This window comes from Lolium rigidum, chromosome 4 (assembly GCF_022539505.1).
Source record: "Lolium rigidum isolate FL_2022 chromosome 4, APGP_CSIRO_Lrig_0.1, whole genome shotgun sequence".
Lineage (NCBI taxonomy): Eukaryota > Viridiplantae > Streptophyta > Magnoliopsida > Poales > Poaceae > Lolium > Lolium rigidum.
Genome location: NC_061511.1, coordinates 211,827,649 through 211,853,900, shown reverse-complemented (window position 1 = coordinate 211,853,900; position 26,252 = coordinate 211,827,649). Strand labels below are relative to the sequence as shown.

The 26,252-nt window shown below is 51.5% G+C and overlaps 1 protein-coding gene across 1 annotated transcript; it reads right to left on the bottom strand.

Annotated features, from left to right (window-relative positions):
• Positions 1-20,621: 20,621 nt before the first annotated feature.
• Positions 20,622-21,362, bottom strand: LOC124648186. The gene has a single exon (XM_047187989.1). The coding sequence runs from the start codon at positions 21,360-21,362 to the stop codon at positions 20,622-20,624; it is 741 nt and encodes a 246-aa protein (XP_047043945.1).
• Positions 21,363-26,252: the final 4,890 nt, after the last annotated feature.

Here is a 26,252-nt window from a genome sequence, read left to right as displayed (position 1 = left end):
ATCAAGGATTGTCTAGCTCTTGGTTTGAGGCGTATCGTTCATCGACCCGTTGCTTGCTGGATTCGTTCCCTCTTCTCCAGGCTGCGTGCATCGCGTTGTTGGGAGGATTCTCTACCCCAGGTTCTCGCTGTGAAAGATCGGGCATCAACTTAGGTGCAACACATTAAGAGCACGCTGCGACACAACAATGGTGCGAGCATCAGACGGATATGCATCTTCACCATCATTGTCATAGTCATCATCTTCTGGAGCATTAGGATCAACATCATCTCCAGTCTCATATTCATTGTCCTCATTGATAATCATGACTTTGCGGTTAGGACAATCTCTTTTGAAGTGACCCTTGCCACCACATGTATGACAAATCATATCATGGTTACGCGCAGTAGACACATTAGAGCAACTAGTACTTGCAGCAGAGTCGGACTTCTTTGTGTTAGACACATTGGAGACCGGCTTACTAGGCGGAGTAGAGAAAGGTGCGGAGCGCGTCGAAGGCGCCGGCGCCGAAGATGGTGCCGCGCGGGGTGTGAAACGCCCAGCTCCTGTAGTTCGACCTTTGATCTTTGCTTCGTCAGCCAACTGTGATTCAGCTTCTCTTGCATGATGTAACAATTGATTCATATTGGTGTAGCTGTAGTGACGAACAATGCCTTTGAACATATCATGTGGTATCAGCTTTCTGGGTTGCTCACGGCGAGGTTTTGTTGATCGATCTCTTTGGATCGGTTTGCTGTGGAGAAGATTAGCTCTAAGATCGGAGGAGTTTGGCTCTCGGTCGAAGGAGGTTGGTTGGAGGAAGTTTGGCATTGTTTGGTACAGTTTGGAGGTCATCCATGGCTGTTTCGGAGGTCAAAATCGCGAAAAATCACGACCAGAATCGGGAAGAAGACGAAATTTCGCGACCAGGAAAAATCCGGTCTGAAATCTGGTCAACCGGGCCAGTGACCGGGCAGCCTGGCGTGAAATCCGATCAACCGGGCGGCAAACCGGGAAGTTCGCAAAAATTCGTCCGGTTGTGTTCCGGTACGATGCATCCGGTTGGCGACCGGTCAACCGGACCAGGGACCGGGCTAGCTGGCCGGTCTAGAGGCCGGTCTAACCGGGCCCTGGGCCGGGCTGGCTCAGACTGCTGCGGTTTTTCCTCGGGCGGTTTCTCCTGTTACTGCGCTTGCTTCTTCGGTAATACTAGCTACTGCTGCTCCTGTTTCATCTCCGGCGATGCTACTTGATGCTACTACTGTTGTTGCTTCGTTTTCCGACGATGTACATGGCATACGGTGTTCTCGTGGTACGAAATCCGGTGATATATTCAATGATTTCCTTGACATCCGGAAGGGAGTACAGCGTCCCGTGTCAGAACTGACGTGGTATTTACGCCGTTGCGCGACAATTGAGTAGTACGAGGATTGGGAGAAGTACATGGAATTAGGTTTCCAACGATGTCGTCGCTACAAAGGAAAGTTCACCGGTTATGATGCTTGTATTCTCGCTCACCGGCGTGTGGATGAGGAGTTGGACATATATTGGTGTAATGCCGTTGATAGAGGCGAGTATGCTTATACTTGGGCGGACTTCAATAATTTTCTTCGTGGTGGTTTCGGGTTACCATTGAAGGATCGTAAGCAGTCATCCAGAGTTGGGCATGCATTGGAGGAAGTGAACAAGTGCACGGCGAGAGGTAAGACGGGCGGTGGACAAGTGCGTAGTTCCTATTAAGAAGGTTGCTCCACTACCAACGAGTCACCGAGGAAAAGGTGATATCTTCTGAGGAGAGGAAACCTGGCTCTGATACCAAGAGCACTACTGTGACTGTTGAAGAGGATGTACCATTGAGCGGGCTGAATATGCAACTCAAGAGGGTACAAGGTGATGCTTGCAAGACAGTTTGACAAGGGTCAGCGATGGAGTTTGTTTCAGACTCAGTGCATTATCAAGGGCAAGGCTTGCAAGTTGATGGTTGATGGTGGTAGCTGTACTAATGGCATTAGCAAGGCGATGGTGACAGCGTTGGGGTTGTCTACATGGCGTCTTCCTGAACCTAAGCGTCTTGATTGGTTGAATAGCTGTGGTATGCTGAAGATTACTCACAAGGTGCGTGTGCCATTTGCAGTTGATGATTATGTTGATGAGATCGATTGCGATGTGTTGCCATTGGAGGTGTGTGGATTGCTACTTGGGCGTCCTTGGCAGTATGATCGCAATGTGACACATGCTGGGCGAGCAAATACATATTCTTTTATGCATGGTGGCAAACAGCGGACTTTGAAGCCTATGGGTGATGTTCATATCAAGTCCGATGTGGAGTTAGTGGTGCGTAAAAAGAAGTTGCACAAGCCTAAAGTGCAGCAAGAAGTGCATGATGTTCCGAGCATTGATGCTGGTGATGTTTCAGCCAAGCCTGTAGATGACAAGATAGTTCTTGTTGGTGACAAGCCAGATGAAGCTACACTTGTTGTTGATGTGGATGTTCCAGTACATATGGCGCAGATGCGCGTGGGAAGAGTGGGAGGCGAGAAGGTTAGCGAAGCCAGTGCTGATGGTGTTTCAGCCCGGTCACAGGGCCGGTCCAACCGGACCAGGCGCTGGGTGAGCCCGGTTCAGACCGGCTTATGCGCTGATGTCGACCGGAGCATGTTCTGTGAGACGTCGCGACGTCCCGGTCAGGATCCGGTCCCAGACCCGGTCATAACCGGACCGACCGGTCGCATACCCGGTCAACCGGCGTCTAGACCGGCTGTGGCGGATTGCGTCAGTGGAGATGGTGGGCAGCGGCACTACCGTGCTATGAGTACTGTCCAGTTTTCCGTGACACCGCGGATGCATCGAGGCAAGGATGGACGTGTGAGACATCTATGTGGCCCAGGAATTACACATCTTGTGCAGGGTCATGTGCAGCGACACAAGGGTCCATCAAAAGCTCGCAAGAAAAAGGAATTGGCGCCGAAGTCCAAGCTCATGTGGAGAAGAAAGGAGGCGCCAAGTGCTGTATCAAGTCAAGAAGGCCGCGAGGGAGGATGTGGTGTGGAAGGCAAGCAAGACTTGAGGACGGCGAGGACGTGTCATGTTCATATCACGTCACCTTTTTCCAGAAGACCCTCACGCGTTGGGGACAACGCTTCTTGAAGAAGGGGAGAGATGATATGGATATCCGGGCCTGGTACTCTAGGACAGCCATTGATATGATATTTGGGTCTAAGGTTGTACCGGTAGTTTATTATAATCTTGTTATTAGGAGATAATAATGTAGCCGAGGTCATGCTGTGGGCCATCTAGGGTTTTAATAGAGTCTGTTTGACTTGGGCCTGTCCAAGTCGAACTAGGTTAGGCCCAATAAGGGGGTCGGCCGGCCAGCTCTCCCTCTCATATAAGGAGATGGCACGGTTAGGGTTTAGGATATAACAAGTTTAGTCTAAAAGTTAGGTTATACCTAGTTGCGTGTGTTCACGTGTATCATCCCTCCGGGGGTACGGCGCTGCCGTTTATCTATACTATTATCCGCTGCGAAGGTTCTTGTGTTCATCAAGGATTGTCTAGCTCTTGGTTTGAGGCGTATCGTTCATCGATCCGTTGCTTGCTGGATTCGTTCCCTCTTCTCCAGGCTGCGTTCATCGCGTTGTTGGGAGGATTCTCTACCCCAGGTTCTCGCTGTGAAAGATCGGGCATCAACTTAGGTGGATTGGCTTGGATCCACCATATCACCGTACCAACATAAGGAGTAGGGACGCGGTCTGAACGGCGTCCATCAGAATGGCGACCACCACCATCATCTCTACGACGATCATCTCGACGGTCACCTCGACGGTCATCACGGCGCCAATTGTCATCACGGCGCCAGTTTCCATTGCCCCGGTCATCATCACGGCGCTAGCTTCTATCATCATCACGACGCCAGTTTCGGCTATCATCATCACTGTTATTGCCACCACCACGGTATGGACTGCGAGCCCGTGGTGGAGGAGGTGAGCGACCACGGGGTGGTGGAGTTCGGGCACGTGATCGTGGATCACCACGACGGGCAAGATTGGCAGATGATACAAAGGAGCAATTTTCTTCCACTCCGTTCCGCATGTCATAAGAACTCAATTGTTCATAAAACTCATCAAGGGATGTACCCGGATTTCCATTCACCGTGGTGATGAGGGCATTGTATTCTCCCTTATCAAGCCCATGCAACAAGTAGTTATCTTCAACAGGTTTTCCAAGAGCAGATAATTCAGAAGCAAGGCCTCTCATCTTAGTGTAGTATTGATCAGCGGTCAGCGACAATTTCTTGGTGTCATTGAGTTCACCACGAAGATGCTGCGCCTTGGTGCGAGACGCTGTCTTGAACATGGCATTGATAGCAGCCCAGGCCTCGGCAGTGGACGTCACCTCAAGAAAATGTGATAGCACACATCCGGCGAGAGAGTGTTGAGGAGAAACCGAAGAACTTGTTGATCCTTGGCCATCCAGTCAATGTATGCCGAGTTGGGGACCATAACCTTCTTCTTCTCAGCATCTTCAACCTCAATAGTCTTGGGAGGAGCACGATCCGAACCATCCAGAAGTTGCATGACATTGACACCACGGAAGGTAGGAAGAACAAGAGCCTTCCAAAGCAGAAAATTGTTGCGAGTCAATTGTTGAGCCGGTGGTGCCCCCAAGGCAGCAGCAAGAGCAGAACTTGACATGGCGGAGGAGCTTGACGAGCTCATGATGGTAGACCTGAAAACAGAAGCAAACTAGGGTTTTGGGATTTTGGTGCATGTTTGGTGGAGGTGGCAGGCGGCTAACGGATCTAGGGTTTTGGTCGGAAAGGGTTTAGGGTTTTGTGATGCGGCTGCGACGGTGGCTGGAGAACAACAACGGAGGCAGCGGCAGGTGTGTGTCTGTAGGGATTTTGTGATGCGGCGGCGGCGGCTGAGAACCAGCAACGGCGGCGGCAGGGTTGTGTCTGTATGTGTCTTGGAGCGATTTTGTAGGGCGCGACGGCGACAACGGGCAGCTGCGGCGGTGGCGCGGTTGTTGGTTGTGGTGGCAGCGGCAGCGGCTGAGAACAGCGGCGGCGGCGGCGCGGCAGCTAGGTCGTGGAAGAAGTTCGCTCTGATACCATATTAGCAATGGCTGTTAACGTGTACCTTTGTCTCGGTCACGGTTCCATGTTATATTGGGCACACAACGCCAGAGTTTGTACAGGAAACGATTTACAGATACGAACACAAACCCAGCCCGTATGAGGCCCAAACACATAACATATAAACCTCTAATACATATTCTAACACATTTCACAATCACCGCGCTGCAGTGTAAAAATTCTGCAACCGCAATCACTCTGGAGGTTACAAAATATACTTGTGATAGCAAGCAAGGAGCCGTATCAAATTGTAGCTCCTGATTACAAGTGTTACAGCATGAACATATTGGAAAGGAGGAAGAGCAATCACTCGCTCATAGTACTCTCCAGCCTAACTTGAATTATATCTTCGATACTAATATGCATGGACCAGAGTGGTACACTATAAATGATATGTTTATCGATGATGCCTCTTTCTATGATCGGAATGATAACTCTAGATAGGATGAACTTGGTAGCAAGAGTGGCGAACTTGAGATGATGATGACATTTTTGAGTTTTACCCTGCTGCAAAAGAAGAATATTATGAAATGTTCCCCATAATGGTGGTCATGGTAAAACTTTGGAGTTCATATATAAATCCTTAACATATTTGGTGCAGCCATATAAGGGGGCATGTTCACAATGCTTGGTGAATCCATCCTCGTCTGGGGGTGAAAACTCATTTGCTTACAAGATGCTAATGCATCGCAAATGGGTACTTCTTCGGCTGAACAATGAAGATCCCAAAACCGTGGTAAGTAAAACTACTCTTCTAGTTGCTGTTCATTCCAAAATAGATTTGCAAAAAATAATCTTGGCCATATATAGGGTGACTTAAGGATGTCACCGATTTTTAGTTGGTGGGGTGTTTATTTCTTACTTCACCCATTGTCAGGTTTCTAGGTATCGAGCGGTGGCTTCGGATTTTGCGATGTATGATCTTAACATATCCATGTTGAATAGAATTTAAATAAAAGACGTAGGCATCGCTCTGATGGCAGAGACTGGGAATCCCCATCCATTTCGAAAAAAGCAAATAATCTTGGCTACTAAGTTCCGTTATTTTAAATGGCGTTTCATGGCAGGGACCATCACTCTGCAATGTAACGGTAGTTGATCATCATCCCTGCTCGCACTCGGGATGTTCTGCAGAGGGATGCGGTCTTGCCATCGGTAAATGGGAAGGAAAATGCAACATGGCAATGATCCATTCTGCAGCTTATCATACCTCAGCCTGACTGACCAGTAAAAGTTCTAGAATGCAGAGAAGCATTGGTCCATTCCACAATCACTTCGCCGCAGTGTAAAAAAAATACTGCAGCCGCAATCACAGCCGGCCCAGCACCTCCTCCACTGACGGGGACACCCGCAATCACCGTCAGAACAGGTATATTACCTTTTGTTCACGCTTTGCTTAAGTACGCCGTGTCTTTCCGGTAGAATTAGGCCGAGGCTAAAGGAGGTAAAGCAAAGCGAAGCTCACAGCAGACAAGAATGGCAAGACGAAACGAGAGCTTTTGCGAAACTCTTTCTTTCCCATCTTCGTCGTCAAAGCCAAGTTGCTGCCTGGGTCGTCGCATCGCATGGGCATGGCAGCCAACCTTTCCTGTTCTTTTCACTGAGACAAGCCGAGACGATGGTAAACGGAGACCGAGAGCATGCAGGCAAAAGCAAAGGCTGCGGCGGCGAGCCGAAAGAAATTGTTGCGGCGCGGCTCCCGACGGCGGCGGCGCTGTCATCAGAATCACGCGCAGATCTTTGTCTTCGCTCCCTAGCTTGCCAATGCCCAAGGACGACGGACCTGCGTGCTAGGAGCAGGGCACAGCACCGCGCTTTTACTCAGTTCCTCCTCTCGTCGTAATCATGGCGCAAAGACCCCGCCGTGGAGGGCTCGAGCTTTTCCCCACTATCCATGAACGGACGTACGGCTCGTTAGCTTTGCAGCGAGAAAAGCCGTGATTTGAGGCTAATCAAAGTGTATTACTCACATGGTTTGGCAAATCCAAATAACAGCAGCCCTGCCTAGATGAATGAACCTAGGTGAATGCTCGTAGGACTGGACGTCAAAGTACACTTAGTGAAAGCCAACATTGTAGTACCACTCAAATGCCAAGAATGTACTCCACTAGTGGAGAAGAGGCCTTTATCCCAAGCAAATGTCCCAGTGCTGAACCAAACCGGGTCCAATGGGGGCATTGGTCCCGGTTCGTTTCTGCCCAGGACGACCCCACAAGCTGGAGCCTGTCCTGTAGTGGCCTTTGAACCCGGTTTGTAGTACAAACCGGGACTAAAGGGTCCACCGCAGGGCGCCGCAGGCCGTGTCAGTCGTGGGGAACCCTTTAGTCCCGGTTTGTAATACAAACCGGGTCCAAAGCCCAGCCTCCGGCTATATAACCTTGCCCCTGCCCAAGTGTGAGCCACACTTGGCCATTTTTTCACTTTCTTCACAAGAGGGGTGTATTGCTCTCCTCTCTTCTTCACATGCACAAGATGTGTTCGATGAAATGCTTAAGAGGATTTGCCACTTGAGTTTACACAAATCAAGCAACACTTAACTTGCTTTTTTCTTCTTCATCGAGGTTAACAACTTTATCCTTTTCATCTGCAATTGATAAAATGCATGTGTATATATACATCGTGATGTTCTGTAATGGTTTTGATCAGCTTAATTATATCATGCAGATGAATCGGCAATGGATGTACATTGACCGACGGTTTGACGAGTTCACTACGGGCCTGGATAATTTTATGGCCGTGGCGGAGGCAAACAAACATGGTGGCTTCATATATTGTCCATGTGTGGACTGCAAGAATACCGTAAATTACGCTCACTCGAGTCTCATTCACAGCCACCTTCGCGATCCGGTTTCATGCCCGAGTTACTATTGTTGGACCAAGCACGGAGAAAGAGGGTTATGATGGAAGACAATGACGAAGAGGAAGAGGATGATGACGGTTATCCCAATTTTCCTGAATACGATGATACTGCAGAAGGCAATGAAGACAATGAAGTAGAAGATCAAGAGGCACCGAGATGAGCCTGGCGATGATGATCTTGGCCGGGCCATTGCTTGATGCAAGGAGAGAATGTGAAGCTGAAAGGAAAGGTTGGCCTTCGACAAGATGATAGAAGATCACAACAAATTGTTATACCCAACTTGCAAAGATGGCCATAAAAAGCTAGGCAGACAGCTTGGAATTGTTGCAATGGAAGGCGGAGAACGGTGTCAACGACTCGGGATTTGGAAAGTTGTCGACAATAATTAAGAGGAAGCTTCCAAGGGGTAACGAATTGCCCGCCGAGTACGTACGAAGCGAAGAAGATTGTCACGCCCTCTAGGATTAGATGTGCAAAAGATACATGCATGCATTAATGACTGCATCCTCTACCGCGATGAGTACGAGAATTTGGATGCATGTCCGGTGTGCCTTGCATTGCGGTATAAGATCGAGACGAGATGACCCTGGTGATGTTGAGGGCGAGCGCCCCGGGAAGAGGGTTCCTGCCAAGGTTATGTGGTATGCTCCTATAATACCACGGCTGAAACGCTTGTTCAGAAATAAAGAGCATGCTAGGTTGTTGCGATGGCACAAAGAAGACCGTAAGAAAGACGTGATGTTGAGGCACCCTGCTGATGGCTCCCAATGGAGAAAAATCGATAGAGAGTTCCCAAACTTTGCACGGGATGCAAGGAACTTACGGTTTGGTCTAAGTACGGATGGCATGAATCCTTTTGGAGAGCGAGCTGCAGACCATAGCACCTGGCTCGTGACTCTTTGTATATATAACCTTCCTCCTTGGTTGTGCATGAAGCGGAAGTTCATTATGATGCCGGTGCTCATACAAGGCCCGAAGCAACCCGGGAACGACATTGATGTGTACCTGAAGCCATTAGTTGAAGAACTTCTACATCTGTGGTCTCTAGCAGGTGTACGTGTGTGGGACGAGCACAAGCAGGAGGAATTTGAACTAAGAGCGCTGCTTTTCGTAACCATCAATGACTGGCCTGCTCTTGGTAACATTTCAGGATAGTCAAACAAGGGATACAATGCATGCACGCAGTGTTTACATGAGCTCGAAGGTGATTATTTGGAAAAATGTAAAAAGGTCGTGTACCTGGGGCATCGTCGATTTCTTAGGCTTACCCATCCCGTAAGAAAGAAAGGCAAGCATTACAACGGTGAGGCTGATCACCGGAGGAAGCCTCTCCATCGTGATGGTGTTGATATATTTGGTATGGTCAAGGATCTAGATGTAATATTTGGAAAGGGTCCTGGCGGACGGTCTGTTCCGAATGACGATGCCGGACACGCGCCCATGTGGAAGAAGAAATCTATATTTTGGGATCTACCCTATTGGGAAGTCTTAGAGGTCCGCTCTTCAATCGATGTGATGCACGTGACGAAGAATCTTTGCGTGAACCTGCTAGGCTTTCTGGGCGTGTACGGGAAGACAAAAGATACACCAGAAGCACGGGAGGACCGAGCAACGTAGGAAAGACCCCAAAAAGCTGCATGAGAGAGTTAAAGGACGTCATTACTCCAGCTACGCTCTTACAAAAGCGAGAGAAGGAAATATTTTTGAATGTCGCAGCGAGTATCAAGGTCCCGTCCGGCTTCTTCTCCAATATAAAGGGAATAATAAATATGGAGAAGAAAACATTCCAGAACCTGAAGTCTCATGGCTCGTCACGTGATAATGACACGGTTGCTTCCGATTGCATTGAGGGGGCTTCTACCGGAAAATGTTCGACTGCCCATTGTGAAGCTATGTGCATTCCTCAATGCAATTTCTCGGAAGGTAATAAATCCAGAAATTCTACCGAGGTTGCGAGAATGATGTGGTCCAATGTCTCGTTAGTTTTGAGCTGGTGTTCCCACCATCCTTCTTCAATATTATGACACATCTCCTCGTTCACCTGGTCGATGAGATTTGCATTCTCGGTCTGTGTTTCTACACAATATGTTCCCCTTCGAGAGGTTCATGGGAGTCTTAAAGAAATATGTTCATAACCGTGCTAGGCCGGAAGGAAGCATCTCCAAGGGCTATGGAACGAGAGGAGGTCATTGAATTCTGTGTTGACTTTATTCCCGACCTTAAGCCGATTGGTGTTCCTGAATCGTGGCATGAAGGGAGACTAAGTGGAAAAGGCACGCTAGGAAGGAAATCAATGATATGTAGGGACGGGATTTCTTTGACTCAAGCACACTACACAGTTCTACAAAGTTCCACCTTGGTGGCTCCGTATATCGGTGACCACAAGAACTTTCTACGCTCCCAGAACCCGGGGTAGTCGAACGATTGGATTAGACGTGAACACATGTCGACTTTCGGCGGTTGGTTGCAAAAACATCTCCTGAATAACAAAGATATTGAAGATCAGTTGTACTTGCTGGCCCAGACACCATCTTCGACCGTAGTGACTTTCCAAGGGTACGAGATAAATGGGAATACATTTTACACGATCGCCCAAGATAAAAAGAGCACCAACCAAAACAGTGGTGTCCGGTTTGATGCAATAATGAATGAAGGCCCAAATGACACATATTATGGTTACATAGAGGATATATAGGAACTTGACTATGGACCTTCTTTTAAGGTCCCTTTGTTTAGGTGCAAATGGGTCAACAAAACAGGAGGCGGGGTTCAGGTAGATAAGTTGTATGGAATGACAACAGTGGATCTCAACAATCTTGGGTATAGAGACGAACCATTCGTCCTAGCCAAGGATGTGGCCCAGGTTTTCTATGTGAAGGATATGTCTACCAAACCAGGAAAAAGGAAACATAAGGAAACAAATACATCAAACGATGAGCCAAAGCGCCACATAGTTCTTTACCGGAAAAAGAAACATCGTGGGAGTGGAGGACAAGACGGACATGTCGGAAGATTATAATCGGTTTGATGAAATTCCACCCTTCGAGTGAACATTGATCCAAGCATCAAGTTAAATGATGAAGATGCTCCATGGTTACGGCCGAGGAAGATTAATTAAATGATGAAGATGCTCCATCATCAAGTTAATTGAAAAATGTTCATGGCACAAATGAGTATCTCAACATGGCAATAAATTTCCCATTTGTTTTTGTGTAATCATGTAACTGTATGTAAGATATTAAAAGTGGAGATGCGCCACGGGAGATTTCCCAACGCTTGTTGATCTGCTTGGCAAGGCGTATCGATGCTCCTTTTATAGGCACGGCACCTCTTCTACTTTGTCTTGTTCCTTCGACAGGGCGTCGTGCGCTACATGCTTTATCTCATCGAGCAGTGCGTCCACCCATGCGTTCTTATCCTGCCGACATCTTTAGTCCCGGTTGTACCCACCAGCCGGGACTAAAGGTTACCCACACGTCCTTATCCCATCGACAGTTTTGTTAGATGACACAAAAAAGGATCTTTAGTCCCGGTTGTACCCACCAGCCGGGACTAAAGGTTACCCACACGTCCTTATCCCACCGACAGTTTTTGGCGCCACTGCGTTCCCGCCTATTTTTCTTCCCGCGCTTTCCACTGCTTCCCGCCTCCATCCTCCCGCCATTTTTTCACTATATATATGTTGGCTTGGCCTCCATTTACAAATCACATCTAGACTCATATCTGCAAACCTCATCACCAGGTCACATGGCTTCCATCGTATCTCTAACCCTCCGGGAGGCGGAGGCGCTTTGCGCGTCGAACTACCCCTCGCCCGCCGGGCTACCGCGTCCCTACCGGCTGGTTGCTGAGCGTCGGAGGCGTACCGGTCCCTCCTGTCCCTCTAGGTGTGGCGCGCGAGATGGCCATCACGAACCACTACAACTTCGAGCTCACGCCAGAGCAGCGGAGGAATCCCCAGTGGCATCCCGACTACTGGCCCGACTTGGGAAAGCTTCTTCATCAATCGGCGTGAGAGGGCGCTCGCCGAGGCACGAGGAGGGCGGCCCGCCTCCTTCGAACTTCAACGAGGCCGGCCGTCGGCTGTGGTGGCGCGACCGGACTCTCCAGGGCGTCATGGCCCACCGTGGCCCCCGCCTGCGCTACCCTCAGTCCCAGCCCACGCGTGCTCTCCCGCCGAGGTTTGACTACCGCGACCCCGATGCCGGCGACGATGATGACGGCGACTACGACGACTACGGTGGCGAGTACTATGGGGCTAGGCACGAGTATGACCGAATGACTCGAACAGATCGAATCTGGCCATGTATCTTAATTAATTTTCGGTTGAGCTAGGCACGAGTACTATAGGGCTAGGCACGAGTACTATCTGGCCATGTATCTTAATTAATTTTCAGTTGAGCTAGGCACGAGTACTATAGGGCTAGGCACGAGTACTATCTGGCCATGTATCTTAATTAATTTTCAGTTGAGCTCTGTACTTTAATTCCACATGTAATCTGGCGGGAAACTTTTCTCATCATCGGCGTACGCCACAACGACTTTATTGAAAATACAATTAAAATAGATAAACAACTAGTCTAGTCGATCTACTCGTCGTCGGAGGTTGTCTCGGTCCAAATGTCGTCCCACCGAGGGTCGTTGTCGGCCCAAGTTGTATTCGGGTTGTCGAGCTCGAACACGGTGACGGCCCGACGGTGGCGCCTGTTGGACCTGCGTTGTACCCGGAGGTCAGCGAAGAACGCGGCGGTGTTGTCGACGTCGTTGGGGAACTGCGCCCTCCACTGGCGCATCAACTCCTCGTCGTGCTCGGCGATTGCGATCCGACGCTGCACCTGGCGGTGGCGGCGACGGTCCTCGTCGTCGACGAGGCACGGCGTCGGCGCGACGAACTCCGCCTCTTCTAGCGATTCGACGTCTGGGAAGTTCATGTCGCACCGTGGCCGCCGAAATCGCCATGCGGTCGCATCGTAAGCGCGCGCCGCCAGCTCTGGGGTGTTGTACGTGCCGAGGGTGAGCCGGAAGCCACCGGCGCGCATCTCGGCGTAGAACCTACCGTTCGGACGCGCTCGGACGCCAGGGAAGCTGGACGAGCAGTGACGGCGTGGCGGCATCCCGGCGACGAATGAACGGAGGCGATGGCAACGTGTGGTTCCGCGCGCACGCGGCGCTTTATAGCACAGCGACGCGGCAAGTTTGGCGATAGGTGGCGCGGGGAAGCGGCGGGGCGTGGCACGTGGAAGCGGCGGCGACAGGTGGCGCGGGGAAGCGGCGGGGCGTGGCACGTGGAAGCGGGATCTACACGTCGCACGGCTGTGGCGGCGGGGCGAGGCACGTGGAAGCGGCGGCGACACGTGGCACGGGGAAGGGACACGTGTGGCGGTGGCGGTGGTGGCCGATACATGGCGGTGGCGGTGGTGGGCAGTACACGGCGGTGGCCCGTACATGGCGGTGACGGTGGTGGCCAGGCGGTGGTGGTGGCGACGGTGGCCTGTACATGGCGGTGGTGGTGGTGGGCAGTACACGGCGGTGGCCCGTACATGGCGGTGACGGTGGTGGCCAGGCGGTGGCGGTGGCGACGGTGGCCGAGTACACGGCGGTGGCGACGGTGGCCGTACACGGCGGTGGCGGCGGTGGCCTGTACACGGCGGTGGCGGCGGTGGACTCGTACATGGCGGTGGCGGTGGTGGGCGATGCACGGCGGTGGCCCGTACATGGCGGTGACGGTGGTGGCCGGCGGTGGCGGTGGTGGGCAGTACACGGCGGTGGCCCGTACATGGCGGTGACCGGTGGTGGCCAGGCGGTGGCGGTGGCGACGGTGGCCAGTACACGGCGGTGGCGACGGTGGCCAGTACACGGCGGTGGCGGCGGTGGCCTGTACATGGCGGGGGCGGTGGTGGGCAGTACGAGGCGGTGGCCCGTACATGGCGGTGACGGTGGTGGCCGAGCGGTGGCGGTGGTGGGCGACACGGCGGTGGCCCGTACATGGCGGTGACGGTGGTGGCCAGGCGGTGGCGGTGGCGGCGGTGGCCGACACACGGCGGTGGCGACGGTGGCTCAGTACATGCATGGCGGTGGCGGCGGTGGACACGTGTCGCAGTGCGGTGGCTTTTTTCATTTGAAATAAGGCGGGAATGAAACTTTTTTAAAAAAGTGGCCTTTGGACCCGGTTTGTAATACAAACCGGGACTAAAGGCCTTTTTTGCGCGCGCGGCGAAAACGAAGCAAAAATGGCCTTTGGTCTCGGTTTGTAATACGAACCGGGACCAAAGGGGGGGAGTATAAAAGAAAGGACTTCGTCTCCGCGGCGATCAATCCCGCGGAGACGAAGCACTGAGCGCCGCCAGGCTGCCCAACCGCCACGCCCACGCGAAATCGCCGCCGCCGCCATCGCCGTCGCCACCGCGCGCCCGCGCCCGCCGTCTCCGCCGTTGCCGTGCGCCGCCGCCCTCCGCCTCCTCCCCCACGCGCCCGCGCGCCGTCTCTGCCGCGCCGCGCGCGCGCCTCTTCCGGCCTCCACCACCGCGCGCACGCCTGCGTGTCCCGCCGCCGCGCACGTCGCCTCCACCTCCGCCGCCGCTTGCGCCACCGGCTGCGCCCCAGCCACCGCGCCTCCTCTGCCGCGCCATCTCCGCCGGTAAGAGCCGCCGCCCCACCCGGCCCTTCTTTTTTTTTCCTTTTTTAGTCATTTTTTTAGATTAGTTTGTTAGGTTAATTAGTTAGAAACAATATAGTTAGAAAAATTAGTTAGTAAAATTAGAAACAATAGTTAAGTTAGAAAAATTAGTTAAAACAATAGTTAGAAAATTAGTTAGTAAATTAGTTAATAAAATAGTTAATTAGTTTAGTTACAAAATAGATGATTGTAAATTAGTACATAATTTGATTTAAATTAGTTACAAAAATAGTTAGTAAATTAGTTACAAAAATAGTTAGTAAATTAGTTACAAAAAAATTAACAAAATAGATTCATTTATGTCGGTGCCGCCCCCCGCGCGCGCCGACGACTTAGACCGTGGCGGTGCCGAGTCCGTAGCGGTGCCGCCGCGACATAGACTTAGGGTCGCGAAATAGAGAAAGAGCGAGCGAGGAGGAGCGTCGAGTCCGTGGCGGTGCCGGCGCCCCTGCCGACGCCCCCAAAACAGGGTCATTCAATTCCCGCTACCGCTCCCGCTGTCGTTCCCGACCCCCGATCCGGATCGATCGATCCGGGATCGTGGAACGCGGCGTTAGTACAAAAGTAGTGAAGTTTTTTATTTAGCACAATATCATGTTTTTTATTTATATTAGTACATATATGATTTGTTTTCGTAGCTACGATGCCGCGACAGCCGCCGCGCCGTGGTCTGACTCTTCTAGAGGAGATGGAGCAGATGGGGGAGGTCCGGGACTGGGCTCCGCCGGGGTGGCACTGGGAGGTCTTAGCTTCGGGTCGCGCACCTTGGTGCGGAATCCGGGTCCCGTTGTCGACCCGGATATTCTTTGGTGGAGGTCTTATGGGCCACGGTCGTTTCGGAGGAGCCGGCCCCGCCGGAGGAGGTAGCTCGGCGCATTGAAGCGGAGGACCAGCACGTTCGCCATTACATGTACGCGTTAGACAACATGTATAGGACCGGATGGAGCGTTATGCGGGGATCTCATGTTAGCTATGCTCCCGTTGTTGTTCCGTGGCTTTGGGGGTACACCCGGCGCGGCTCGGGACCCGGTCGGCGCCCTCTAGGACCCGGTCCGCGCGGTTGAGTGGTTGTAGTAGTGATTGATATGTATTAGGGTTAAATAAACATGAACCCGATCTATGTATGCATGTAATCTGCGATATCTGCTTTCAGCACTATATTATCGATCCTTAGTTAAGAACTACATATGTAACTCCATTTTCAGTTTTCTGCATTATCCTTAATTTGATCATATGATGGTTCCTATGTATAGCTTACAGGTCGTTGTAGAAAGCGTGGACAGAGATGAAATTCAAGAAAATTTCATGGAGGAACTCATAGCAAACGGTACTCTGGATGATCGCGACGACGACGTTATTCCAGATGATGGCGGTGACGATGTCACCGCAACTTATTTGAATGACTCCGGTGAGGGAGCGGAGAATATTGAGGAAGAAGATCCTAGTGGCGCCGGTGAGGAACAAGATCATCATAATGGCTCCCGAACTGTAGTTATCACCGAGGTATATAAATTAATTAAGCCGCTGTTGATCGACTAGATGCATTAACTAATTAAATTGTACTGACTATGAATTATTTCTTTTTAAGCCCTCCGGATCGAGCACTTCTTCTGTAAAGTCGAGAAAGCGAGGCCCGGCCAAAAAGTTGGATGACGGTGTTAGGCACGACATCACCCACATCGAAAAGGATGGTAAACCGATTGCTCCAGAGAAAGGTGCAAAGGCATTTATAGCTCAATGCGGAGTGCTTGTTAGGGACCACGTCCCGATCACCGTTCGAGAATGGCACAATTCGAAGGGACTAGTGCTGTCTGCAGAGGAAGAAGCTCAAGGTCTTTATATCGATGATGTAGCCAAAAACAGCATTATGAACAAGCTCATGTCACATTTCAACATAGTACCCGAAGAGGGGGTGACGCTGAAAAGGCCAAGATGGAGCAGGCCCTCCGCGAGTTTGGCAAGAAGAAGATGGCCGAACTATTCAAGCACCACAAGAAAAGATTGCGCCGCCTTATCCAGGTAAAGAAGACTCGGACAAGTGAGAAGGTAAAAAATCACCGGGACGAATTCGTGAAGTACAGCACGGAGTCGAAGAATTTAAGAGAAGGTCGGAAATAAATAAGGCAAATGCTGCGTTGAAGCTATATCACCAAATTCCGGGTCCAGTGGATACGGGGCTAACCGTCCTAAGTGGCAGACAGCTGAGGCGGAACTCGACCGATAAAGGGATCAGATTAGGGACACACGGTTGGATCGAACGGTGCAAGGAGTGGTTCTACGGGATTGGGGGAACGTTGGATCCGTAAACAGGGAAGTGCATCTATAAGAAAGCTCATCCGAAGGTTCCCATTGATGCCCTGGAAAGAGCACATAGGGACGTGGAGGCGGGGTTGTTCCAGCCCGAAAGAGAGAACGATGAGCCGACACGCGCCCTTGGGAACAAAGAACACGCCGGACGAACACGAGGCACGAAGGCTCCGTTCCGTGGAAGTATGGCTTTCCTGCGTAAAGGAAGAGATTTCCGATAAAAGCCATGAGAGGAGGAAGGCAAGGGAAACAGACCGCCTGGCTAACTTAGAGGAGGGTATGAGCACCATGAAAGCCCAATTAACCATGGCAACCCAAGTACTTACATCTCGGATGGCTCGGGGGCAGGCCGTAGATCCCGCATTGCTCAATGCCCTCGCCCGCTACAATCTCAACCACACCGGAAAAGCAGCGTGGCTTCCTCTCGGCAGGTGGATAATGATGATGATGATGACCAGGTGGTCGAGCCTCCTCGCTACCCCCCCCCCCGTGGATGATCTCACTGAGAGTCGTCCTTGTGAGCTGCATGTTAAAGTTTTCAACCTATCCTTCAAGGCGGCGGTCGGCATCCTCTTACCTACAAGGTCTTACCATTGTCGTCCGGTCCAAGACGACTTTGTTGTTGTGATGGTGGATGAATTGTTGAGAGATTATGAGGGGTTGGTGCTTGAGCACCCTGCAGGTGAAGACGGGGAAATCAAAGAACTGGGAGAAGCCCGTAGAACCACCGTGCAATGGCGGAAGGAGAACATTGTGTTTCCGGTGAGAAGCCAACAAGCGGGCCACCTCCGCCTCCTCCGCCACCCGTGCGATCTCCTCCGCGTGATGATTCTCCTCCGCGCGATGATGATTCCCCTATCCATGACCAGTCTCCTCCGCGTGAAAATACTCCGCCGCCTCCTCCTCCTCGTCGGGAGACTCCGCCGCCTCCACCTAAGCAAAAGAGGAAGCGGTCCGCGGCACCTCCTACAGCACTCCGAAGAGATCATCAACTCCAATGAGGGCACAGACTCCAGAGTTGTTACCACATGAGCAGACTGAAGAGCAAAAGGCGTTTCTTGCGCCGAGGAAGATGTTTATTCCACCGCAGACAGTGAAGCACTTTGCCAAGACGAGAATGAAGAGACCTGAGCTGAGAGCTGATTATGACCTCTCTCTTGGACAGTCCTCTAGAGCGAGCAAAGAAGCAAAAAAAGTCGCCCAGCTTGGACAGCAGGACATTCAGGCCGTACCCCACTTCATCGTGGAGCCCTATCATGATCCAGAGACGGCATCGATGATCGAACGGGCGGCTAGAGCTCAGGGAGCATCAGTTGAGTACGAGGATTACTATCCAACGGCTCAAGTGGTAAACAAGTATAGATACGGATCTGATCTCGTCAAACCTCGGCGAGCTCGCGCGTCTAGGGACTCAGATGCGAAGGTTGCATGAATGGTACCTGAAAGCCTGTCGAAGAGGTGATGCCTACCTCACGGTGTATCTTAGAGATGAGCATTACTTCCGGGGGAAGGACGAGATAAACCTTGAGTTAGAAGAACTATTTCAGTTATTCAATCAAGACGCCCTCGACAAAGCTGTCATCAGTTGCTACTCGCCCGTAAGTGATTTATTTGTGTAATTAAGTTTGTAGCTCATTCATTTGCACTAACAATTATCCTCATTATATTCTTTGTGTACGCTATACATTTAATTATGCAGAATGAAGAAGCTGGAATACAAAAGAGGCAAGCTCCTACCGCTGGGGTTCATAGACCCAAACACAGTTCATGAAGTTACGGTTCGAGACTTCGCCAAGGACACAGAGGACAACATCGTAATGTTTTTAGAGAAGCAAGCAGACAAACAGGATATATTCTTTACCTACAACTTCAAGTGAGTGTTATATATAACATACGTTATGCTTGTGCAGCTTCCACTTTATTCTCGTAATCATTGAGCTATGCTTGTGCAGTTTCCACTTTATTCTCCTAATCATTGATCTTCACCTTGGAGTCGTAAAAGTCATGGACTCGAAACGTAAAGAATATGCAGACATGGCTGCCATCCTCCAGAGGTAGTTTCAATCAATTTCGTATTGGCATCTTTATCTGCTCTAATTCGAAGATATCATCAACTAATCAATTACTCATTTACTCATTATTTTTTGCCGGGCAGGGCTTGGAAACGGTTCATCAATACTGTTCCGGTAAATGGAAACCGGAGCTTACATTTGAAGATTACCCCGTAAGTAGTACTATATATATAGCTATGTCCGTGAAACTTTATATATGATATTTACTTTCAATACGATGCTTGATTATTAGTTTGATCGAACTATTTTTTCGTAAAGTGTATGAGGCAGGAACAAGGGAATAACTTATGTGGATACTACGTCTGCACCTTCATGCGTGACATGGCCTGTCCCAAGGGTGGGGATACCCGTATACACCACACTCGTGTACGATAACAAAATTTCACAATTAATCTTAATTAGTACCATCTATTGTATTGAGTTCCATTCATATATTGATCTCCTTTTTTAAATATAGATGACACGCCTGCGGGACACTCTCATAACAGCGGATCAAATAAAAGCAATTCAAGAGGAAATCGCGGGATTCTTTATTACCGAGGCCCTTACCCCAGGTGGAGAGCACTATCGGCAGATCGTGACGGCGGAGGATATTCGTCGAGGAGATGTTGTATTGTAAATATGCATGCATTACGTGTACTGTGTTGACTTTGTCGTGTACTGTTGACGATGTCTATATATATTCATGACGATTTTTTGTGGTTTCTTGAATGATATATATGCATTGCTGAAACTCTGCCGCGGCAGAGAACGCCCTGTTTCTCTGCCGCGGCAGAGAAACGCTGGTACAGCCTAAACCTGTGCCGCTGCAGAGAAATAGCAATTCTCTGCCGCGGCAGAGAAACCTAGGCCCGGTTCGTACCACGAACCGGGACCAAAGGCCTTCCACCGCGAGCTCCCTGGCCGCACCACGTGTCGAGGCCTTTAGGCCCGGTTAATCTTTGAACCGGGACTAAAGGGTACCCCTTTAGTCCCGCCTAATTGGTCCCGGTTTGGGAACCGGGACTGAAGGCCCAAATGGACCGGGCCTATTGCCCCTTTTTCTACTAGTGCTCCCATGATTTTGCAAAAAAAACACACAAATGATGTTTAGATGAATGAACCTAGCTGAATGCACATACGAGTAGACTCGCCAAGACACTACTTGTCAAATGTCAATAATGTACTTATATGTCATACGTGTTAGAACTTACAAAGCATACCTACAAAGCACACACACACACACAAAGCTACAAAGGCAACGAGCAAACGACGCAGCTACTGCAATCCACGCTTCCACGTGAGGGATTGTGATTGAGTGATTGGGTTGGGGGTAAAGAAAGCCTAAAAGAGCCTCTTTTTCCCAAAGCTTCTAACTAACCAAAAATATTCAAACTAAAACTAGACGTGAAACCCACACGACACACATTAACAAACACAGATAGAGAGATCTCCGGAGCTTAACCGCCGCATGTTCTTGGCGGCTTGATGATTTGGTTGCACTTGTTTAAAATTCTTCCTCTGCTTTCTGCTTTACTGAAGCTTCCACGTTGCGGCCAGCATTGGGGATGGATGGTAGCCGACAGCTTCGGCGAGCTATGCAGCTTCACATTACCCTGGGTCACTCGCTGACCGTAGCAGCGGCGAGTCGGACTCTGACGTGGAAGCTCGGTGCATCGAGTCCTTGCAGTGCGCGATGGCGCCCGCGATGCCGTCTTGCTTCTCAACAACAGAGTCGTCGCAGCGCGACGCCGCCGAGCTTTGCGGCACGGACGACGCCGACCGGCACTTGCGGAGGCGGCGGAGCCCTCTCGCCTCGGCGCCCGCGGCCGTGCGGAGCCGCCGCGAGAACTTGGCCAGACACCTCCGGATGACGTCCCGGGACGGCGCGCGCCTGCTGCTCTGCCCCGCGGCGTGGTGCTCCTCGCCCGCCGTCGCGTCGGGCGGCGAGTTCACCAACAGCCGGAGCGACCGCCCGATGCTGGAGCTGCTCCGGGCGACGCTGTGCCGGCCGTGGAGTGGCACAGCTTTCCTGGCGCCGAAGCTGAGCGTGCGCAGGCTGCTGATGCCGCGCTTGCGGCCATCCTTCACCTCAGATGGCGGGTCCGAGGTGCAGAACTTGAGGGGCGAAGCGGAGCTGCTCCGCTGCAAGGAGATGATGAAGTCGAGCTCCGTGCACTCATCGTCGGAGTCGGAGAAAGAAATGCTGCTAGAGCTAGAGGAGGAGGTGCGGACGGAGCATGAGAAGTCGAGGTCGAAGAAGGCCCCGTCGTCGTCCCGGTGCTCGGACACCGGCGGCGCGTTGAAGGCCAACGTGGCGCGCCGCGCCGCTAGGAGCCTGAGGATCTGCATTTGACCTGTCGTGCGCTGTGCTGCAACTGCGACGCGTATGCGCGGGCGACGGGTGACCGCCAGGCCATGGCGCGTGGGTGGCTTTTAAACAGGTCTATGACGCGGACACTGCGAGTTTGCGTCCGCGCGGTCCGAAAATGCATCTAGGACCAGTATCACCGGCCCAAGTGTTTCGACTGTCCGCGTAGACGTAAAGCTAGCCCAAATATACGTCTACAGACGCAAAGTATTCGCCCCTGTCTCGCGGATGTTTCATCAGGCCCGCCTGCCAGCGACCCAGGCTCGATGCGCCTTCTCAAGCGCGTCAGTGACTGGCGTTGAGGTGTCGCTTCGACAGTCTGCGCCACGCTCGCCTGCTGAGGGCACACGCTCGTCTTCCTCGTTCACTTCTCCACACAAATTCTAGCCGCCACAACCTCCACTGTAGCGCCGCCTATCTCTTCCTGGGACGCAATCAGTCCTGCGAGGAACTCCATGGCAGGTCCATGTGGCCGACGAGGTGGTCGAGGCCGCGGGCGTAGCCGCCCCCGCGGCCGGGTCGCCGTGGTGGAGCAGCTACGGGCCCACGGTCGTTGTCGCCTACGCCGTCGTCGTCTTCGCAGGAGGACCGGTGCTTTGAGTTCCTCCTCCGCATCGACCAGGCCCCCTCGGCATCAAGCGGCTCCCGGACAAATTCAACGAGTTTGTCGATGGCGTCGAGTTGGCCCAGTTGCAGCTACGGGAGGGCAGATGCAACTTTTGCCGGTGGCCTTTCGAGGTCTTGTTCAACGGGCAGGACAAGATGTACCTGCACACCGGGTGGGACAAGTTCGCTCGCAACCTCGCCCTCGAGTCCGGCTGCCAGCTCACCTTCCCCTATGAGGGGAATGGCGACATGATCGTCAATGTGTTCGACGACACATCCTGCCGCAGACACTACCACATCAACGAGTCCGGATCGGACACCGACAATTACTACTGTGAGAGTGTTATTTCTTTGCAACGAATATGACCACGGGCCAATTGAAGCCACCAGTGGAGGTTTATGTATGTTCTCCTTTGGGAGGAACAACATGATATCATTGTCAGCTGGATTTTCCATTTTGGGTGACTGAGAGTGCCCGAAAATGTTCTTTCTTGGCAGCGAGCATACGAAATCTGTGAAACCGACACTAGTTAGGTTTCCTCATTTCGTTTTTACTATGTATTAGTTTGTGTAAACACTACGGGAAAAACGCTCGTTGCCGTGCAACCACATTTTGCCGTGTGCTCGCACACGGCAAAGAATACTTTGCCGTGCAACGTAAACAGAAAACGCACGGCAATGAGCAACGCACGGCAAAGAGGACCTACGGCACACGGCAAAGATAAAGCGCACGGTAAAGCCTCAGCAAAGCGCACGGCAATGAAAGAAGGCACGGCAAAGAGAGGAAGGCGTTGCCGTGAGAGGTCCTTTGTCGTGCGCCAGCCCCAGCCGCACGGCACAGGCTTCTTTGCCGTGCGCTGTGCACAGTCTCGCACGGCAAAGGCTGCTTTGCCGTGCACATTTTCCTTTGCCGTGTGCCTTGTGGTATTTTCTCCTTTTTCTTTCTATACTGTACTTATTTTAATGCTTATATTTTATTCTTGAAATATGACAAGTACCACATCTTGATTAATGAATGTTTATACTATATTTTTGCAATACGACAAGTACTCTCAGTCCTTACCCCCCCTCCAACATATCAGGGTTTCGGCGTAAACAAACCGCGTTCGGGGAATCTTCCAAGTGCTATCGCCTGAAAGAGAGGAATGCCACACAGCCTTGCACCATTTGGTGAATCACACCTTCCACCACACTTTCACACATATCCTAGGTCCGCTTGCAAGTGTTGGTGGCATTCCGGTGCTCCGGCGGTCGTTCTCTCCCGAAAACGGCGGTCTGCGTGCCTCGGGGGGTCTACCCCCCTAGATTTCACCGCGCGAGGTTCCACCAACATACTTTTTGGTAGGTTTGGTTTTGGTTAGTCCATATACACATGGAAAGCCAGTTTTGGCACACTTTGGCACATTGTAGCCACCAGTATATACCCGCAGCGGGACACTTCAGCCTACAAGTCGAGGAATTTGCCAAGTTTTATCGCCTGAAAGAGAGGAATGTCACACATGGGAGCTATGCCTTGCACCATTTGGTGAATCACACCTTTCACCACACTTTCACACATATCCTAGGTCCGCTTGCAAGTGTTAGTGGCATTCCGGTGCTCCGGCGGTCGTTCTCTCCCGAAAACGGCGGTCTGCGTGCCTCGGGGGGTCTACCCCCCTAGATTTCACCGCGCGAGGTTCCACCAACATACTTTTTGGTAGGTTTGGTTTTGGTTAGTCCATATACACATGGAAAGCCAGGTTTGGCACACTTTGGCACATTGTAGCCACCGGTATACCCGCAATGGGACACTTCAAAGATACAAGTCGAGGAATCTGCCAAGTGTTGTCGCCCGAAAGAGAGGAATGTCACACATGGGAGCTATGCCTTGCACCATTTGGTGAATCACACCTTCCAACACACTTTCACACATATCCTAGGTCCACATGCAAGTTTTGGTGGCATTCCGGTGCTCCGGCGGTCGTCCCCCCCCCCCCCGAAAACGGCGGTCTGCGTGCCTCAGGGGGTCTACCCCCTAGATTCACCGCGCGAGGTTCCACCAACATACTTTTTGATAGGTTTAGTTTTGGTTAGTCCATATCCACATGTAAAGCCAGATTTGGCACACTTTGGCACATTATAGCCACCGGTATACCCGCGGCGGGACACTTCAGCCTACAAGTCGAGGAATCTTCCAAGTGTTATCGCCTGAAAGAGAGGAATGCCACACATGGGAGATATGCCTTGCACCATTTGGTGAATCACACCTTCCACCACACTTTCACACATATCCTAGGCCCACATGCAAGTTTTGGTGGCATTCCGGTGCTCCGGCGGTCGTTCCCCCCCCCGAAAACGGCGGTATGCGTGCCTCGGGGGGTCTACCCCCCTAGATTTCACCGCGCGAGGTTCCACCAACATACTTTTTGATAATTTTAGTTTTGGTTAGTCCATATACACATGGAAAGATAGGTTTGGCACACTTTGGCACATTGTAGCCACCGGTATACCCGCAGCGGGACACTTCAGCCTAGAAGTCGAGGAATCTTCTAAGTGTTATCGCCTGAAAGAGAGGAATGTCACACATGGGAGATATGCCTTGCACCATTTGGTGAATCAAACCTTCCACCACACTTTCACACATATCCTAGGCCCACATGCAAGTTTTGGTGGCATTCCGGTGCTCCGGCGGTCGTCCCCCCCCTCCCCGAAAACGGCGGTCTGCGTGCCTCGGGGGGTCTACCCCCCTAGATTTCACCGCGCGAGGTTCCACCAACATACTTTTTGATAGGTTTGGTTTTGGTTAGTCCATATACACATGGAAAGCCAGGTTTGGCACACTTTGGCACATTGTAGCCACCGGTATATACCCGCAGCGGGACACTTCAGCCTACAAGTCGAGGAATTTGCCAAGTGTTATCGCCTGAAAGAGAGGAATGTCACACATGGGAGCTATGCCTTGCACCATTTTGTGAATCACACCTTCCACCACACTTTCACACATATCCTAGGTCCGCTTGCAAGTTTTGGTGGCATTCCGGTGCTCCGGCGGTCGTCCCCCCCCCGCCCCCCCCCCCCCCGAAAACGGCGGTCTGTGTGCCTCCGGGGGTCTACCCCCCTAGATTTCACCGCGCGAGGTTCCACCAACATACTTTTTGATAAGTTTAGTTTTGGTTAGTCCATATACACATGGAAAGCTAGGTTTGGCACACTTTGGCACATTGTAGCCACCGGTATACCCGCAGCGGGACACTTCAGCCAAGAAGTCGAGGAATCTTCCAAGTGTTATCGCCTGAAAGAGAGGAATGTCACACATGGGAGATATGCCTTGCACCATTTGGTGAATCAAACCTTACACCACACTTTCACACATATCCTAGGCCCACATGCAAGTTTTGGTGGCATTCCGGTGCTCCGGCGGTCGTTCCCCCCCCCGAAAACGGCGGTCTGCGTGCCTCGGGGGGTCTACCCCCCTAGATTTCACCGCGGGAGGTTCCACCAACATACTTTTTGATAGGTTTGGTTTTGGTTAGTCCATATACAAATGGAAAGCAAGGTTTGGCACACTTTGGCACATTATAGCCACCGGTATACCCGCAGCGGGACACTTCAGCCTAGAAGTCGAGGAATCTTCCAAGTGTTATCGCCTGAAAGAGAGGAATGTCACACATGGGAGCAATGCCTTGCATCATTTGGTGAATCACACCTTCGACCACACTTCCACACATATCCTAGGTCCACATGCAAGTTTTGGTGGCATTCCGGTGCTCCGGCGATCGTCCCCCCCCCCCCCCCGAAAACGGCGGTCTGCGTGCCTCGGGGGGTGTACCCCCCTAGATTTCACCGCGCGAGGTTCCACCAACATACTTTTTGATAGGTTTAGTTTTGTTTAGGCCATGTACACATGGAAAACTAGGTTTGTCACACTTTGGCACATTATAGCCACCGGTATACCCGCAGCGGGACACTTCAGCCTACAAGTCGAGGATTCTTGCAAGTGTTATCGCCCGAAAGAGAGGAATGCCACACATGGGAGCTATGCCTTGCACCATTTGATGAATCACACCTTCAACCACACTTTCACACATATGCTTGGTCCACATGCAAGTTTTGGTGGCATTCCGGTGCTCCGGCGGTCATTCCCCCCGATAAATGCGGTCTGCGTGCCTCGGGGGGTCTACCCCCCTAGATTTCACCGCGCGAGGTTCCACCAACATACTTTTTGATAGGTTTAGTTTTTTTAGGCCATGTACACATGGAAAGCTAGGTTTGGCACACTTTCGCAC